Source organism: Chrysemys picta, chromosome 20 (genome assembly GCF_011386835.1).
Source record: "Chrysemys picta bellii isolate R12L10 chromosome 20, ASM1138683v2, whole genome shotgun sequence".
NCBI lineage: Eukaryota > Metazoa > Chordata > Testudines > Emydidae > Chrysemys > Chrysemys picta.
This window is the reverse complement of record NC_088810.1, coordinates 16881828-16899057: the sequence shown is the minus strand read 5'-3', so window position 1 is coordinate 16899057 and position 17230 is coordinate 16881828. Positions and strand designations below refer to the sequence as shown.

The window sequence follows — 17230 nt, the reverse complement described above, 5'->3', positions numbered from 1 at the left end:
CACGAAGTAGGTGCTCGTGAGAGGGGTCCCTGAAGAGGGACGGGGAAGGGAGAAGGGTAGGAGGGTGGGATATAAAAGGGATGGAGTAACCGGACTGAACTATTTCCAGGACCCAACGGTCCTGTGTGATCTGCTGCCAGGCATGGTGGAAAACCTGGAGGCGGTGGCCACATGGGCAAATAGGTGGTAGAGTCAAGGGGTGGTCGTGCAGACCCTCGACCAACGCTTCAAAATTGTTGTTTGTTTCCCAATGGGTGGGAGGTAGCCGGTTGAGCTTGGTTTTGTCTGTGCCTAGGAGGTCTAGCGCAATTCCTGGCTATCTCGTATGGTCTGGGCTGGGGCTGGTGATATTGTTGTGTGCGTGGCCTCTGATAAGGTTGATACTGTTGTCTCCTCGGAAGGGATGGGTAAATGTCCAGGGTGCGCAGGGTCGCTCTAGAGTCTTTCATAGTCTGAAGGACTTTGTCTTTTTTTTTTTTTTTTTTTTAAATCTTATCTTTGTCAAAGGGGAGGTCCTCCACTTTGGTCTGCAGGTCTTTGGGGATACTAGATGCAGACAGCCAGGAAGATCTGTGGATAACCACCGCAGTTGCGGTAGTGCGGGCTGCTGTATCTTCCATGTCTAGAGATGCTTGTAGGGCTGTTCTGGAGACCAACTGGCCCTCGACAAGGACTGACAAAGTCTGCTTTCCTGTCCTCTGGGATATGGGAGGTAAAATCAAAGAGTTTATTATAATTGTCAAAGTCGTAGCTTGCAAGTAGGGCGGAATAGTTTGCAATTCTGAATTGCAGAATGGAGGAGGTATAGACCTTGTGGCCCAAGAGGTAAAGGCATTTGAGGTCCTTGTCTTGCGGGGTGGGCCAGTAGTGCGGCTGTTTCGTCCTGTCTGTCGCTGCATTCACTACAAGAGAATTCGGTTGTGGATGGGAAAATAAGATGTTTATGTCCTTAGCAGGAACATAATTTTATGTTCAACCTTTTTGCAAGTTGGTGGGATAGAGGCTGGAGTCTGCCAGAGGGTATCAGCTGGTTCTAGGAGTGTTTCATTTACGGGGAGCACGATCTTTGAGGGCACAGAAGGTTGGAGGATTTTGAGGAGTCTGTTGTGTCTCCTGGACCTCCTCCTAAAGGGACCTGGCTGAGTGCCACCCTCTTAAAAAGTTCTTGGAATTGTTTAAAGTCGTCCACATTCTGTGGAGGTGGAGGCATGAGGGATCCGTCTGGAGCTGATGGAGAGTTAAGGGTCCGTGAATCAGGGTATGGTCCATAGCCCACCTCTTCGGGGGGGTGAGGGGGGTTCAGGCGCTCTAGAAGTAAACGGAGCTGGAGATAGAGGCGCAGAAGCTTGTGATCTGGTGGAAGCAGCATGAGGACGAGTGGCAGCAGGAGCTGGCCAAGGGTACCACTGAGGCCAAAGCATGGGATAAGAGAAGTTAGGTGCCGCCCACCGGGGGGTGAAGTAGGGAAACTGAGGCTGGTGGTTGTAAGCCGTGACCTAAGGCGCAAAAGTTTCTGGTGGAGGAGGAGAGGCAGGTGGGGAGAACTCCGCCTGCTGGTGCATATCAGGCTCGCTGTCAGTGAAGGTAGCCAGGTCAGGTGGGGAGAGCGGCTGGTCAAAGAGTGAGCATGGTGTGTCAAGGAGAGTCAGGCTGAGGGGCCACTGAGATGTCATCCTAACTTAAGAATTGCTGCTGCTGCTCCCTGGGCTGTGATCCTGCTGAGCATGATCTGTGCTCAGAAGCATGCACTGACTTCTGTTTTGCTTTCCCCGGTGTCACAGGCCGTTTGTAGGCACCCTGTGGGAGGGTCCCTGCCTCTGCGCTCCACAGGAACCGTGGCTGAGGTGCTGGGACGGTAGGAGGCGCCTGCCTTTGGCGCTGTCAGCACTGAGGGTAAGGATCTCACAGGAGACCCTTTACCCTTTTGAAAGTCTCTGGATGGAGACAGTTGGGCTTCCTGCCTCTTCACATGAGGGTGAAGCCGCGCTCCCGATCAGTTCGGACCTGGACAGAGAGCGTGAGGGAGAGGGTTTGCTATTGCCCATTCCCATAGGCGGCTGTAGGGATTTCTCCACCAGGAACATTTTCAGCCGCAGGTCCCGGACATGACGAGCCCTGGATCTGAGGCTGGTATAATGGACACACTTGGCATGGATGTGCGTCTCACCAAGGCACTTCACATAGCAGGAGTGTCCGTCGGACCATGGTATAGCGCAGGGGTCAGCAACGTTCGGCACGCGGCTCGCCAGAGTAAGCACCCTAGCGGGCCGGGCCAGTTTATTTACCTGCTGACGCGGCAGGTTCGGCCGATCGTGGCCCCCACTGGCCGCGGTTCGCTGTCCCAGGCCAATGGGGGCAGCAGGAAGCGGCACGGGATGTGCTTACCCTGGCGAGCCACGTGCCAAACGTTGCCGACCCCTGGCATAGAGTCTTGACAGGAATCACATTTCTTAAATCCTGAAGACCCTAGCATTATTGCACTAGGAATGCCGGGGAGAGTGTCTCAATAGGAGAAGAACTTGAGGAAAAAGAAGGTTTTTTTGTTGTGTGTTTTTTTTTAAACTAGGTAACTATTCTAAAGGAAGGGAAATAACTGGGATGTTACTATTTCTATGTCTTTGTACTTGTTTCCTTCAGAGACCAGGGAAGGGGATCAGCACTGCCCCGAGTCCCGTCTTCAGCCGAGGACGGTTGAGAAGGAACTGAGGGGGGTGCGGGACGCGCGCGCTCAGGCAGACTCTAACGAGGCCGCAAGACAGCAGCTGAGTGTGTGTGTCCCGACCAGACACTGCTACCGAAGATCTCCGGTCAACGGCGCCGGGACACACCATCACCTGGAGTGGAGCAGCCACAGGGACAGCACTCGAAGAAGAACTGAGTCGTCAAAGAGCATGGAAACACTCCATTTCCTTTGGCCCAGGCCAACGCTGCACTGTTTCCAAACATACATTTTTGATCAGATTAGTTTAAGCATCATCTGAAGTCTATTTGGTAACCTCTATGTGAAATGAATTTGGAAGGTCACACCTAAGCTTACAATAACAGAGACTTGATGGGGTAACTGACATGACTGGAGCACTGTCATGGATGGGTTTAAACTGTTCAGGAAGGACAGGCAGGGGAGAAAAGGTGGAAGAATTGCACTGTATGTAAGGGAGCAGTAGGATTGCTCAGAGCTCCAATCTGAAACTGGAGAAAAGTCTGTTGAGAGTCTTTGGGTTAAGTTTAGAAGCGACAGCAACAAGGGTGATGTCATGGTGGGCGTCTGCTATAGACCACCAGACCAGGAGAATGAGTTAGACGAGGCTTTCTTCAGACAACTAACAGAAGTTTCCAGATCACAGGCCCTGGTTCTCATGCGGAACTTCAATTTCCCTAACATCTGCTGGGAGAGCAATAGAGCAGTGCACAGACAATCTAGTAAGTTTTTGGAGAGTGCTGGGGACAACTTCCTGGTGCAAGTGCTGAAGGAACCAACTAGGGGCCATGCTCCTCTTGACCTGCTGCTCGCAAATAGGGAAGAATTGGTAGGGGAAGTAGAAGTGGGTGGCAACCTGGGCAGCAGTGACCATGAGATGGTCGAGTTCAGGATCCTGACAAAAGGAAGAAAGGAGAGCAGCAGAATACAGACCCTGGACTTCAGAAAAGCAGACTTTGACTCCCTCAGAAACTGATGGGCAGGATCCCCTGGAAGACTAATCTGAGGGGGAAAGTTGTCCAGGAGAGCTGGCTGTATTTTAAAGAAGCCTTATTGGGGGCGCAGGAACAAACCATCCCGATGTGCAGAAAGAATAGCAAATATGGCAGGCGACCAGCTTGGCTTAACAGAGAAATCTTCAGTGAGCTTAAACACAAAAAGGAAGCTTACAAGAAGTGGAAACTTGGACAGATGACTAGGGAGGAGTATAAAAATATTGCTAAGCATGCAATTGGAGTTGCAGCTAGCAAGGGATGTCAAGGGATGTCAACATGGGTTTCTACAGGTATGTTAGCAACAAGAAGGGCTCAGGGAAAGTATGGGACCCTTACTGAATGGGGGAGGCAACCTAGTGACAGATGATATGGAAAAGGCTGAAGTATTCAATGCTTTTTTCGCCTCCGTCTTCACAGACAAGGTCAGCTCCCAGATTGCTGCACTGGGCAGCACAGTATGAGGAGGAGGTGAGCAGCCCTCACTGGTGAAAGAACAGGTTAAGGACTATTTAGAAAAGTTGGACAGTCCATGGGGCCGGATGCAATGCATCCGAGGGTGCAGAGGGAGTTGGGTGCTGTGATTGCAGAGCCATTGGCCATTATCTTTGAAAACTCATGGCGATTGGGGGAGGTCCTGGACGATTGGAAAAAGGCAGATATAGTGCCCATCTTTAAAAAAAGAGAAGGAGAATCCGGAGAACTACAGATCAGTCAGCCTCACCTCAGTTCCTGGAAAAATCATGGAGCAGGTCCTCAAGGAATCCATTTTGAAGCACTTGGAGGAGAGGAAGGTGATCATGAATAGTCAACATGGGTTCACCAAGAGCAAATCATGCCTGACCAACCTGACTGCCTTCTATGATGAGATAACTGGCTCTGTGGCTATGGGGAAAGCGGTGGACGTGATATATCTTGACTTTAGCAAAGTTTCTGAGACCGTCTCCCACAGTATCCTTGCCAGCAAGTTAAAAAAGTATGAATTGGATGAATGGACTAAGATGGATAGAAAGCTGGCTAGATCATCGGGCTCAACGGGTAGCGATCAAGGGCTCGATGTCTAGTTGGCAGCCGGTATCAAGCGGAGTGCCCCAGGGGTCTGGGGCAGGTTTTGTTCAATATCTTCATTATCTGGACGATGGGATAGATTGCACCTTCAGCAAGTTCGTGGATGACACTAAGCTGGGGGGAGAGGTAGATCAGCTGAAGGGTAAGGATAGGGTCTAGAGTGACCTAGACAAATTGGAGGATTGGGCTAAAAGAAATCTGATGAGGTTCAACAAGGACAAGTGCAGAGTTCTGCATTTAGGACGGAACAATCCCAGGCACTGCAATAGGCTGGGGACCGACTGGCTAAGCAGCAGTTCTGCAGAAAAGGACCTGGGGATTACAGTGGACGAGAAGCTGGATACGAGTCAGCAGTGTGCCCTTGTTGCCAAGAAGGCTAGCAGCATACTGGGCTGCATTAGTAGGAGCATTGTCAGCAGATCGAGTGAAGTGATTATTCCCCTCTATTTGACACGGATGAGGCCACATCTGGAGAACTCTGCCCAGTTTTGGGCCCCCCACTACAGAAAGGATGTGAACAAATTGGAGAGAGTCCAGTGGAGAGCAATGAAAATTATTAGGGGACTTATGAGGAGAGGCTGAGGGAACTGGGCTTATTTAGTCTGCAGAAAAGAAGAGTGAGGGGGGATTTGATAGCAGCCTTCAACTAGGGGGTTCCAAAGAGGACGGTGCTAGGCTGTTCTAAATGGTGGCAGATGACAGAACAAGGAGCAAGTTGCAGTGGGGGAGGTCTAGGTTGGATATTAGGAGAAACTATTTCACTAGGAGGGTTGTGAAGCACTGGAATGGGTTACCTAGGGAGGTGGTAGAATCTCCGTCCATAGAGGTTTTTAAGGGCTGGCTGGACAAAGCCCTGGCTGGGATGATTTAGTTGGGGTTGGTCCTGCTTTGAGCAGGGGGTTGGACTAGATCAGTGGTCTCCAAAGTGGGGTGCATGCACCTTAGGGGGTGCGCAAGAAGATCCTTCAGGGTGCGTGGCAGGAGGAGCGCCGCTGGAGCAGCATCGCCTCCCCCTCCTCCCTTTGGCAGTTCGGCCGGGAGTCTGAACGGCTTTTTTTTTTTTTTTTTGCTTCGATAGTTCGGCTGGGAGTGCGTGCTCAAAAATTTTTTACTGATGGGGTGCGTGAGCAAAAAAGTTTGGAGACCACTGGACTAGATGAACTCCTGAGGCCTCTTCGAACCCTAATCTTCTATGATTCTAAGCTTATAATGGATAAGTGTCCTGTTGACATTTAGAACAGACCAAAGAAAGAACCTAAGACTTGTATGGAAACAACAGTCCCATCATGCTTTGCAGATAAAATAAAGCTAACTTTAAGGAGTGGAATTTTACTAAGCATAACATTTGGCAGGTTTTGAAATTGCTGTGACAGATATTTTAGCAATATACTAACCACAAAATGCATGCAAGATGTATAACGACTACCATTGTCCAAAGAAAGGTATAAACAATGACTAGTCATCAGGTTTTAAGACAGCTGAAAAGTTACAAGAGATTGAGTAAGGCATAGTACCTGAACTTTCTCATCCCACAAGGTGGCACTGGTGGGCATACACATCTTATGTGTATAAACTGAGGACTTCAGTCTGCTTTCACCTGCACTAGATTTGTTTTATTGTTTAAAAGAATAAATAACGAGCCCCAATAAAAGCTCTGTGGAGCTACATTAGCTCAGAATTTCATTCCTTTAGGAGGTTCATATCAGAACCTAAATATTATCTGATTATGATTGTTTTGGGTCTTGACAATGAAATCGCTTTGGACTAATACTACAATTTAGTTTGAACTTTTGCAGGCATGCAAAAAAAAAAAAATGTAATTCCACGTAACCCCACATCACAAACTGCATCATGATGGCATGGTCCCAGGATGGATAGACCTCTTTCTCCAGAGACTTACACTGAAATCCTGAAATAAACAAACAAACCACCCGCTACCACCACTTACTGGTTGATTCATAGGGACTGTGAACGTTCTCTAAGTGGCACTGCAGCTGGAAGGGGGTGGAGAACTGCCTGTAACAGTGCTGGCAGATAGTATGGACATCTACCTCCCCATTCTGCTGATCTAGTTCAACATGGTGTTTCATATGATTCATAAACCTGAAGGAGAGCAGAGAGTATGTGAACATAAATCCAAAAACATTCACATCCATACCAACCCTGGAAATGGTGTGAACCAGACACTTTTACATTGGTTATTGTGGCATTGCTTTCACTAGTAGCAAAAACATTTATTTTCAAATAGCTAACTAAAATAACTGCATTTTTGGCATAGTATTAAGATACTCTCTTCTCACTAACCCTACCAAAACCAGGCCTGATATGACGGCAACGCTCCCTCCGTCAAAGAGAGATGGACATGACGTCCCTCACTCTGTGGCCCAGAGATGCTTCAACAGCAGTTTATTCAGCCCCTGGATAGCAGGATACATCTGACTCTGCTCTCTAACTGCCCACTGAAGAAGCAGCATCAAGAGGATAACAACTAAAATTCTCCGTCTGCCATAACAAAGCATATCAGCTCAAAGTCAAATTTTAATACTATTGTAGCAATAAGACACTAGAGAGGCTTCTTGTGCATTGTACAATCTGTTCCACAACAGGAAATTACCTCTTCTCTTCAGCTCTCATATTCAAACTTGACTGGATAAAGCAGTGGAGGACACTCTATAGTGGTTTCTAGGGACTGGACTAGTGGTAAGTTAATAGAACTTTTAACATTTGTAATTTCTGATTAGGACTCAGGATTTTATTATTCTAGCCCAGAGGTTCCCAAACTGTGGGCCGTGGCCCACCAGACAGTCCCGGGTGGTCTACTGGCACAGCCATGGGCGGAGTTTGGAGAGGACATTGGAGATTGTGAAGCAGACAGTGACAGAGTGGCAGCCGGTGATGGCCCCTACTCAGTGCTGGAGGAGCCCAGCACCCCCAGCAGGTGGCAGAAGGCGACGTGGAGCCGCTGTCCGGTGGGCAAGAAGGGGCTGGCCCTGAGAGGTGGCAGCTCCTAGGGTGGCTGGAGGGTTCGTGGCTGTTCCCACTCCAAACCACCGCACCCCACAATTAGGGTGACCAGATGTCCCGATTTTATAGGGACAGTCCCAATATTTGGGACTTTTTCTTATACAGGTGCCTATTATCCCCCACCCCCTGTCCCAATTTTTCAAACTTTCTATCTGGTCACCCTACCCACAATCCATGGCTGTCGGGCCTCCTGGAGTATCAGCTCCTCGGCTCTCCCAGTAACTAGGGCACAGCAGTGCTGCTCTGTTTCCTCCTGGACAATGACCATCACAGATAATGGCCAGGCCCAACCTGAGCGCCTGCCTTCGCCCAGCATTGGCGGCCCCCCCGAGCCTCTCTCTTGTTCCCGGGCAGGGGGTTCCTGTGAGGCGCACAAGGGTGCTGGGTGGGTGACTGGGGCAAGGCTGCCAGATGACAAGCTCAAGGCACTCAGTGGGCTGCAGAGGCGGAGGGTGTCAGTGGGGGCTGGATGTGGCATCTGCCTGGCCCCTTCACCCTTTTGCTGGCCCTGCTCCCTGCTGAGGCGAGGGGCTGCGCACGCTCCACGATGCCCTCTCCCTGATAGATGCGTGGCAGCCATGCTGCATGCTAGACAGCCCCTTGCCTGATTTCCCATTTGATCACCCTGAGGGGACGATGGCTCACCTACCTGGTGGGTAAGGTGGGAGGGAGCACTATCAAACTCTATACATTGATAGTGGGCAGGGCATAATTTAAAGGTTCAGCCGTCCCCTGAACAGCTCAAGTCATACACTCCCCCCCCCCGGAAAGCAGCAAGAAGTGCTAATAGTGGGCCGCAGTGCCTACTGCAGCTGCAGGAGGGCCTCAAGGAAAAATGTTTGGGAACCCTGTTCTAGCCAAAAGAGTTCTGGGTTCAGTTCCCAGCTCTCTGTCACTGACTCATCGTGTGATCATGGGCAAATCATTTCACCTCTCCGTGCCTCTGTTTCTGACTTACCTACCCTATAAGGGGGGCTTTGGAACTTAATTGATTGACATAGGAACTCACTTTGAGATGTGCAGATCCAAGAACTGCGAGGTATTGTTATAGGGGCATGTGGCATTCCTCTTACCGTATGTTGTTCTTTAGCCTCTTGGTGCAGTGTGGACACCGGAAGGATGTTGGAACCTTGGGGAAGTTCAAAAGCTGAGTCACTTTGCCACCATCCCTGCCATAGTAGAAATCATCTACCAACATGATGAGTTTGCTCTGGGACGAGTCACCTGCATTTTCACTTTGCTCGGGAGCTTTGGCGGGTGGAGACAATGCCGGGACAGGTGTGGAGGAGGGCGGTGAAGCAACAGCTGCAGTTTTTTCTGGAGATGGAGGCTTTGTAGGCTGAATATTTGGTTCAGGTTCTAGGGATTTTCCTTTCTTGAGGAATTCAACCATTTCAGGGCAGCAGTACTTCAGGAAAAAGAAAAGCCACACTAATGATTAGATTGTACGTCACAGTTACTATATCACTACGCATACAACGTGGGCTGTGACCTCATTAGTTCGCACAAGCTAAGCACGCTGGGTCTCATGATAGCTGGGATAGGAGCCCACCAAGCAACCTTCAGGAAGTCGTGAGGTGAATGCTCTTCCCTCCAAGTCAGCATGGCTGGGTGAGACTGGTGCTAGGATGGGCAGTGCTAGTGGAGGGACAGTCCTTTCTAACAAGATATAAAACAAGGTCCTGCCTGCCTGGAGTTATTAAAGATCCTGTGGCAGATTTTCCATTCCCCCATCAGATTGTCCTACCCAAGCCCCTTCTGTGGGGGGAGAACACTGTTCTTCAGTATTGCCCTATACAATCCACAGTACTGATTAATGAATTCTTCATCTCAGAATGGTTACTTACACACATATGTCCTCTTAAAGCCTCAGTCACTCGAAATTGGGCATTGCATCTTGGGCAGACTTTCCGGCCACCATCTTGTAAATCAAATGTGGGGACAGGAGAAGAGCTGACTGTAATAACAATAACAATAATAACAACAATAATAAAAACCTGGATAAGCCAGAACTGGAATCTGATACTACCCCTACATTTCAATAAAAACTTGGACCTAACTTTTGGCCCCATTGAAAACGATTCATTTCAAGAGTAATAACGTTAACTGCTAACAGGACTTGAGAGGAGAGGTATGAAAACGTGCAGATTTATGACAGCTCATAGGAGATACACTGCACACTCAGCATTTCCCACAACACAGTCACTGGTGTCCTAAGAACTTCCTGATAAACATCTTGCAGCTAAAATCATCTTCTCCCACTACTCCAATCACACTCCACTCTCCTTGTATCCTTTCATTGACTTCCTCCCCCCATCCACATCAAGTTCAAACTCCTTGTCCTCACCTCCAAACCAGGGCAGAAGTCCAGAATCTGGATGGCACAAAAGGTGGCTTAAAGCCAACTTTTGCCTCACTCCCACTGAGATGTGCCTTCTGTGCAGGAGAAGTAGCACAGAAGCTCCCCCTTTGCATGTCTGTAAAGAGCTCTGTATGCCCATGGTGATATGTAAGTAATAATTCTAACAATGGTAGCATGTGCATCCATAACACTGAATACACAGTAATAAATACAAGGAGTAATCAGGAACTCACATGATAAATATAGAACACTCACTAGGAAAAACTTTAGGGCAATGAAGACATGAAATTCAACTGTATAGCTGTTTAACATGTCTGTTTCCCCTTTTATATGCAATCTAGATAACATGCTTAGTTACTTGTTTTCTGCTTCAGAAACGGAGTGTTAGGAACATCTTTAGAAGTCTGTGCTTTCAGCAGAATCTAGAAGGCTGCCACAGACCATACCTTTCAGCGATGAGGATGATGACTCTGAAACACTGGATCTCTGGGAACCATGTGCAGGGCTGCTATTAGAAACCACAAGTGGACCAGGGCTCTGGCCTAATGAAGGAATGGTATTCAGTGTGTTCACCAGCTTAGCAACCTCATTGCTGTTCTCTCCAGTTACTCCAGGTCTCTTCACAGTCACAAAGCTTGCAATGCTCACTGCCAACAGAAGGGACAATGGAGAGAAAAAAAATTAGGAACACAGGATCTGATATATCAGGCAAGACCCCGCATCTATCATGTCCTACCATCCTGATATATCAGATCAGACTATGGATCTAACATGTCCCCCATCATCTACTGTACCACATAAGACCATCAGTTCTAGTATCCTGACTCTGACCGTGATCAATACCTGATTCACCAGAGTTGTACAAGGAGGGTTGGGGGAGGACAACACTCTTCTGACCCCCTCCAGCTATCAGCTTACACTATGAAACACAAGATTTGTCCTGTGAATAACTATACATGTTATTGATTGTCATAAAAATTATCCACACCCCTTTTCTGAATCTCGCTGCAGTATTTGACTCTGACCTCCTAAATGTAATTACATTGTCTGGACCTCTTGCTGAAAGAAGCCGTATTTTTATTTGTTCTAATAGTTGTTTGCCATTACTTTTGAACAATCCATCATTCTTGTATTATTGGACATCATAATAAAGGAATGACTAATTTCCGTTGTATCCTTCTTAATCTTAAAAACAGCTTCATATATAATGTTTCAAAACACACAAATAAGCAACACTCTGCGTTTCTTAGGGTCTTTCATCTGAGTATCTCAAAACATTTTATAAACACAAATTAGTTAATTCTCATACCCATCTGGGATATATGGAAGGATTATCCCCATTTTACAGATGGGTAAACGGAGGCACAGAGCAGTTAAGTGACTTGCTCACAGTCACGCAGTGTGTCAGTGACAGAGACAGGAATAGAACCCAGGACTCCCACTCCCATACTCTAACCACTAGGCCACATATTTGAAGATCAAATTATAAACACTTGAGTCCCACTGCTTTCCCATGGGAGGTCTTACCTAATTTGGGGTTAGTAGCTTGACTGGATTGCCCTGGCTGCTGCACAGTTAACTGTCCAAGTGTTGTTGGCTGCGTTGAAGTAGGAGTTGTGGAGGTGCTGGGAGTGGACTTACTTTGCTGTTGTGCCTGGGACTGTGGTACAGTGCTCCTGATGGTAAGCGTGGCCGGAATGACCGTAGTGAAAGTGTTGGTAGTGGGTCGGACCGGCATGGTTGTACCTGGTCTCACCTGGGCCATTTGAGAGAAAACCTGAGGAACTCCAACGGTTGGTTTAACAAACTGGGTACCTGGGGCTTCAAAAAGAACAGAAAACCTGGTTAGATCTTATGCTCCCACTTGATGTGTCAGATATCTAACTGCAGTTTCCCAGCAGCACTGAGCTCCCACAACTCCCACTAACTTCAGTGGAGGTTATGAATGCTCAGTACCTTTGAAAATAGTTTCACTTTCCAAGATGAGTGAAATGCAAGAGGAAACATCAGAGAGTGAAAACTACATTTTCATATTCTTCCCTTTTTAATAATTTTGGGTGGGATTTTCCAAAGTAGCACAGTTTTCAATGGGACTCATACTCTTAGTCATACAGACCCTGATCCTGAAAACTCTTACACACGTGCTTGGCTTTACTGCTGTGAGTGAGACTACTCACAGTAGGAAAGTGTTTGCAGGACCAGGGGCTGAGGTGCTTAAGAAAATTCCCACTCTTCAAGGGCTACTGGAAACATAGATATGGAAACAAATTTCAAGATATAATATTTTTAGTTTATGTTCCTTTAGTTAGATAAACGCTAAACAACAGATTTCTACCACATGCCAGTTTAGTCTGTTTCAATGGATACACTGCTTACCTGGGACTAGGGTAATGGGTCTAACCGTTTGGCCTTGCTGTACGTTCAGAACAATTCCAACCTGATTCATTGTGTTTTGTACAGGCCGGACATTCCTTACTGGAAATCCCTGCATTTAAGAGGCAAAATTATTTTTAACATATTTATTTCAACAAACCAAAAACAGAGATAATCAGTGTGAAGTTTACCTATCACAATGTGGCGTTAGTTTCTGAATGGTCTTCCCAAATTACTTCTTTTGAGGTTTGCTAGGTATGTTTAGGAGTGGAAGAGACAAATTCAGCAACCACAGCAGAACCAGTATTTGGTCAGTATGAAGTCTTGCATCAATTTCAGTTGGCATTAGATCAGATCCTATATTTGCAAAGTCATAAATCCGATTTCTCTTCCTGTAAAAATCTGCTCAAAAAGATCCTCTAACCCCAATCCCCCTCCCACCACCCCAAAAAAGTAAAGGTGAAAGAGGAATTTTCACATCGACAGCACTAGTCAGAGTAAGTCATATGAAGTGATCAGAGTGACAAACTGATATAAATATTGGCCAAGGCTGGTTATTCTTCCAAGCATTTTTATTCTCAGTTTTCCACAGAGTGTTTGTGTGTTTGTTATTAAAATAAAACTAAAACAGAACTGACTGATCCAAGAGCCCAGGCTCCTCTGTGCCAGTCAATGGACCAGCACCATTCCCTTGTGTTGCCATAAGTACTGATAAAAAGGACTTTAAATATAAGTGACAAGTATATCTTTACAGAAGTACTTAGAAGTACAATTATATTGTGGAAATACTACTTATGCATGTTATAGGTAAAAAATACAAGTGCAAGTACTTTCAATGCCTGTATTCCCTGGCCAATATATGAACAACTATCTAAATAATATAAGCACATAGTAGAAGAGAAAGAAAAAGAGCAACGATTAAACTTTATTTATATACACAAAAGAGAATGGAACAACAATGAAAAAAATCAGTTAAAAACGTAAATAAATGTCCTTTCCATTATATAATTTTATATATATATGTTATGTACAAACAGCAGCTCATTCGATGAAATGGGCATTTTCTTCAACAACAGTAGACTCTTGAACGTATCATCCTGAAGACAGTTCCTTCTTGGCAAAAAGATTTGTCTAGCACCACTGAATAATCTTTCCACTGGAGCATGACTGGCAGAGTAGTATTAAATTTGATGAAAAGTTTAACGACTACTGGATATTTTTTCAGTTGATCAAATTCATGAGATATATCACTGAGGAGTTGCATACCAACAATTCTTAAGTGGGAATCAGATGCCCCCGATCATCAAAGCAGTAGAAATTAGTGGCATCTTTGGATGTTGTTGCTTGATCTGTAGGCTTTGGTAGGCTGTCACAACAAACCAGATCATGTAAAAAGAACTTCCTCTGAAATTTTTCTCTCAATCTGATTCAGCAGCCAACGCAATTTTTAAAAAAAAATCAGTGTAGCACAGAAACAACAACAAATGACTTTGCACTTTTGTCACTCACAGCTGCATCAAATGTCAAAATACGTCCAAACCTTTTCTATGGCCTTCTTTCACATTATCTACCAAGCAAGAATTGTATTTTGGAAAAAATGAGTCAAGTCCTGATTTTAGCACAAGTGTGGTAGGCAGAACCACACCATAGAAAGACTATGTTCTCCTCCCCTTAAGTTTGTCAAGTCCAGTGGCAACTGCGGACATCACCTGCAACAAGTCACCTAGAAATTCCAGCTCTGTGTTGGAGAATTTTGGCAGCGGGAGACGCTCTAACACAATATTAACTCTATCAGGCATGTTGTAAATATGGTGAAAGCTACTGAACTCTGAATTCCATTGCGTAGAGGTAGGTTTGGGGATTGTTTTTCCAAGCGTGTCATTCACAATCTCAGAACTCTTTGAACTCTGGCATGCAGTGTTGCTTAAGACAGAGCACTTACCCACCACACTTCTGAAGAGACACTTGTATTGAGAGTTCTTAGCAAGAGCCCTAGAAGCATCAGTAGTTGCTACCAAGTTCAGAGTGTACGAAAAACAGTCATATGTATTGGAAAAATATGTGGTGGTAAAATATACATGAACAGTCAGCAGTATCGCTTGTCAAAACGTCATCAATACTCACATGGCTACATCTATCAGAACGTGGGCTGTCCACTTGTTTACTAACATCCTCCTCCACTTTCTTATCAGCATCATCCTCCAACACTCCAGGTCCTGAAAACAGCTTGAAGGCTTTAACAAAACTGCTAACACTGTCTTTGCCAAGTGTTATTTTTATTGAGTCCAGATCAAACTATGAGTGGATCTGAGTCAATAGAGAAGTGATCTTATTGTTACCAATGTGTTCCAACAAAGTGTTGGAAGCCTAAGACTGCAGACTCTTGTTGGATTAGTAGTCAATCCAGTGACAAGTAATACCCATTTAGCTTCTCGCCTGACGTGTCCACGCATCTCCAGTTGTATTGTCCCAGTAGTTTAATTTTTATTTTTTCGGGTCACATGACAGCAGCCTTGGGAATAATTCCAGTAAATAAAGTGCGAAAGCCACACCCTTCAACAGTTGACAGAGTCAGCATATCACTAATAAAATTGAGAATTAGCGTGTCTATTTTTTCTTTGGACACTGCTCCATCACAGAGTCATTGCTGCAGAAAAGTATCAAAACAGGGGGCCTTTCACTTTGGGGTTTCCCCAGATGCTGTGAACAAGTCATCAATAGTTTGCTTGCATCCAAAGTCCTTTTCTCCATGACTTCTCTAAAAAACAAATACAAATTATTTTATTTTATTCAGAGCAACTATGTATATATTAATTTGTAATTATTATTCTGCTCAAATACAAAAGGAAAAACAAATGCTAAGTTGTGTATAAAACATACCATAAATACTGCTTGGGGTCTGCGTTTTATAAAAAACTGAATTAGAGTAAATATGGTATTTATGGCCTTTTCTGGCCTAGTAAATCACAATTTCAGGAAACATATCAAAACAGCAGTTCAAGAAAATAATAAATATGTCCAACTGAGGGGAAAATATAGTGAGCAAAAAATGGAATGAACCATATTTAATTAATAATAATTATTTACCTGCATGTTTGGTGAAATCTGAGAATGCCTTCTGTTGTCTGTGAATTTTTGGTTTGCACAAACTACAAACTGCTTCAATAAAGTTCCCATCATCTTCAACAACATCTGAGAAGTAAGTTCTCACTACAATCGGCAACACTATTTTCAGACGCCATTAGTGACTGAAGAGATATTTCCAGATTAAAGAAGACTAAGAATATTTACAATTCAACAGGAAATGAAACAGGAAGTATAATCAATGATACAATGACTGGCAGTGGTGGCACTAGGCGGAAGCTGACAAAACAATTCCTTAGGCCCCAATTTCCCAATAGCCCCTTCAGCATTGGAGCATGCCCAGTACCTGGCAGGCATTTCTTATCCTACTCTGCAGGGTATGCAGCTACTAGGCTTGTTTTCTCAATAAAGCACACTGAGAGGTATGTGCCTGCCTGCTCTGCCCCCTCCCCCATACTGACTCATCCCTCCAATAGGCTGGACCTGTTGTAGTGACCAATCAGAAATGAAGAGGGCAGGGCCACCACCCTCCCTGGCTGGTGGAACAGCAGGAACAACAGAAAAAAGCCCATGGCTGCTGGAACTGAGGGCCTAAAGTGCCCAACCCAGGACAGTGGTTTCTGGGGACGAACCAGAATCCAGGACAGTTTGAAAAAGAACTTGCAGATTTTTTTAATTTTTTTTTTAAGTTACTTATGATTTAGGTACCTTCAACAGCACTTAAATACAAGCACGAAGTACAGAATACATAAAAGTACTTAAGTACAGTTATGTAGAGTGCTTCAAAATATTTAAGAATACTTAAGTACATGGGAACAGAAAACTCACCTGTGTTGTTATGAAGATAGGTTGGCTGCTCACTGGTGAATTAGTAACATGGTTGGCATTCTGCATCACCTGAACAGGTCGTAACACTGGCTGTGTTACCATTGTGCCTAGCCCCGAGGTTGGGTTCTGGGTAAGGATTAGTGGCTGTCCACCTTGCTGAACAAGAGGGTTGCCAGCTGGAAGAAGAAAAACAGAAGTAGTTGTCAAATAAGATCTGCTTATTTTACACACCTTAAATTTTTCACACTGATTCCTCCGTGACTAGTTTTAGCCTCCACAATTTGAATTAGTTACACAGAACACATTTTAAAATATATTATCCAAAAGACCCACCTCTCCCATGCATCATTTTACTAGTCTGCACATCTGAGATTTTCAAAGCTGTCCAGGGAACTGGGCATCCAAATCCCACAGGCAGTTTTAAAAAATTTTGAAGATGGATTTCTCCTACCCCCCGGCATAGCTGTTGAACACTGCTCCGGCAGCATTGTGAGACTAGAAAAGTCTCCAAGCTGACAAGAAGAGAATTCCACTGGCATGCAGGTACTACTTCAGGGTGAGGTAAACTGTCACAGGACCTCTCACAAGCCCCAGTGTAAGGGGTGTGCCAGGAGTAGAACCACAATGCACAGCATCATAGAAATTCTGGGCAGCACTGCCAACCATAGGCAGTCAGAGAGGGCTGAGGGCTGCACTGCCCCCTAGAACAACCCAGTACTGGGAGGGCACAAAAGTGACCTTAAAGCCACCTTAGCCCCTCTTCCTGGACAGTGCTTGCATGTGCTGCACATCCAAGAGACA

General features: G+C 45.6%; 1 protein-coding gene across 28 annotated transcripts in view; it reads right to left on the bottom strand.

Annotated features, from left to right (window-relative positions):
* POGZ (pogo transposable element derived with ZNF domain) overlaps positions 1-17230 on the bottom strand; it is a 65221-nt gene that overhangs the window by 14739 nt on the left and 33252 nt on the right. For 11 of the 28 annotated variants that reach the window (XM_008170333.4, XM_042843347.2, XM_042843349.2 and 8 more), the window contains 7 exons: positions 16430-16605; positions 12521-12629; positions 11672-11965; positions 10591-10791; positions 9630-9739; positions 8856-9190; positions 6707-6861 (listed from right to left, as the gene is read on the bottom strand). In XM_008170333.4, coding sequence (XP_008168555.2) covers positions 6707-6861; positions 8856-9190; positions 9630-9739; positions 10591-10791; positions 11672-11965; positions 12521-12629; positions 16430-16605 — 1380 coding nt within the window. Of the gene's footprint in view, positions 1-6706; positions 6862-8855; positions 9191-9629; positions 9740-10590; positions 10792-11671; positions 11966-12520; positions 12630-14641; positions 14775-16429; positions 16606-17230 lie in introns of those variants that run through there. The other 17 variants (XM_065574738.1, XM_065574728.1, XM_065574731.1 and 14 more) reach the window with 4 other exon arrangements.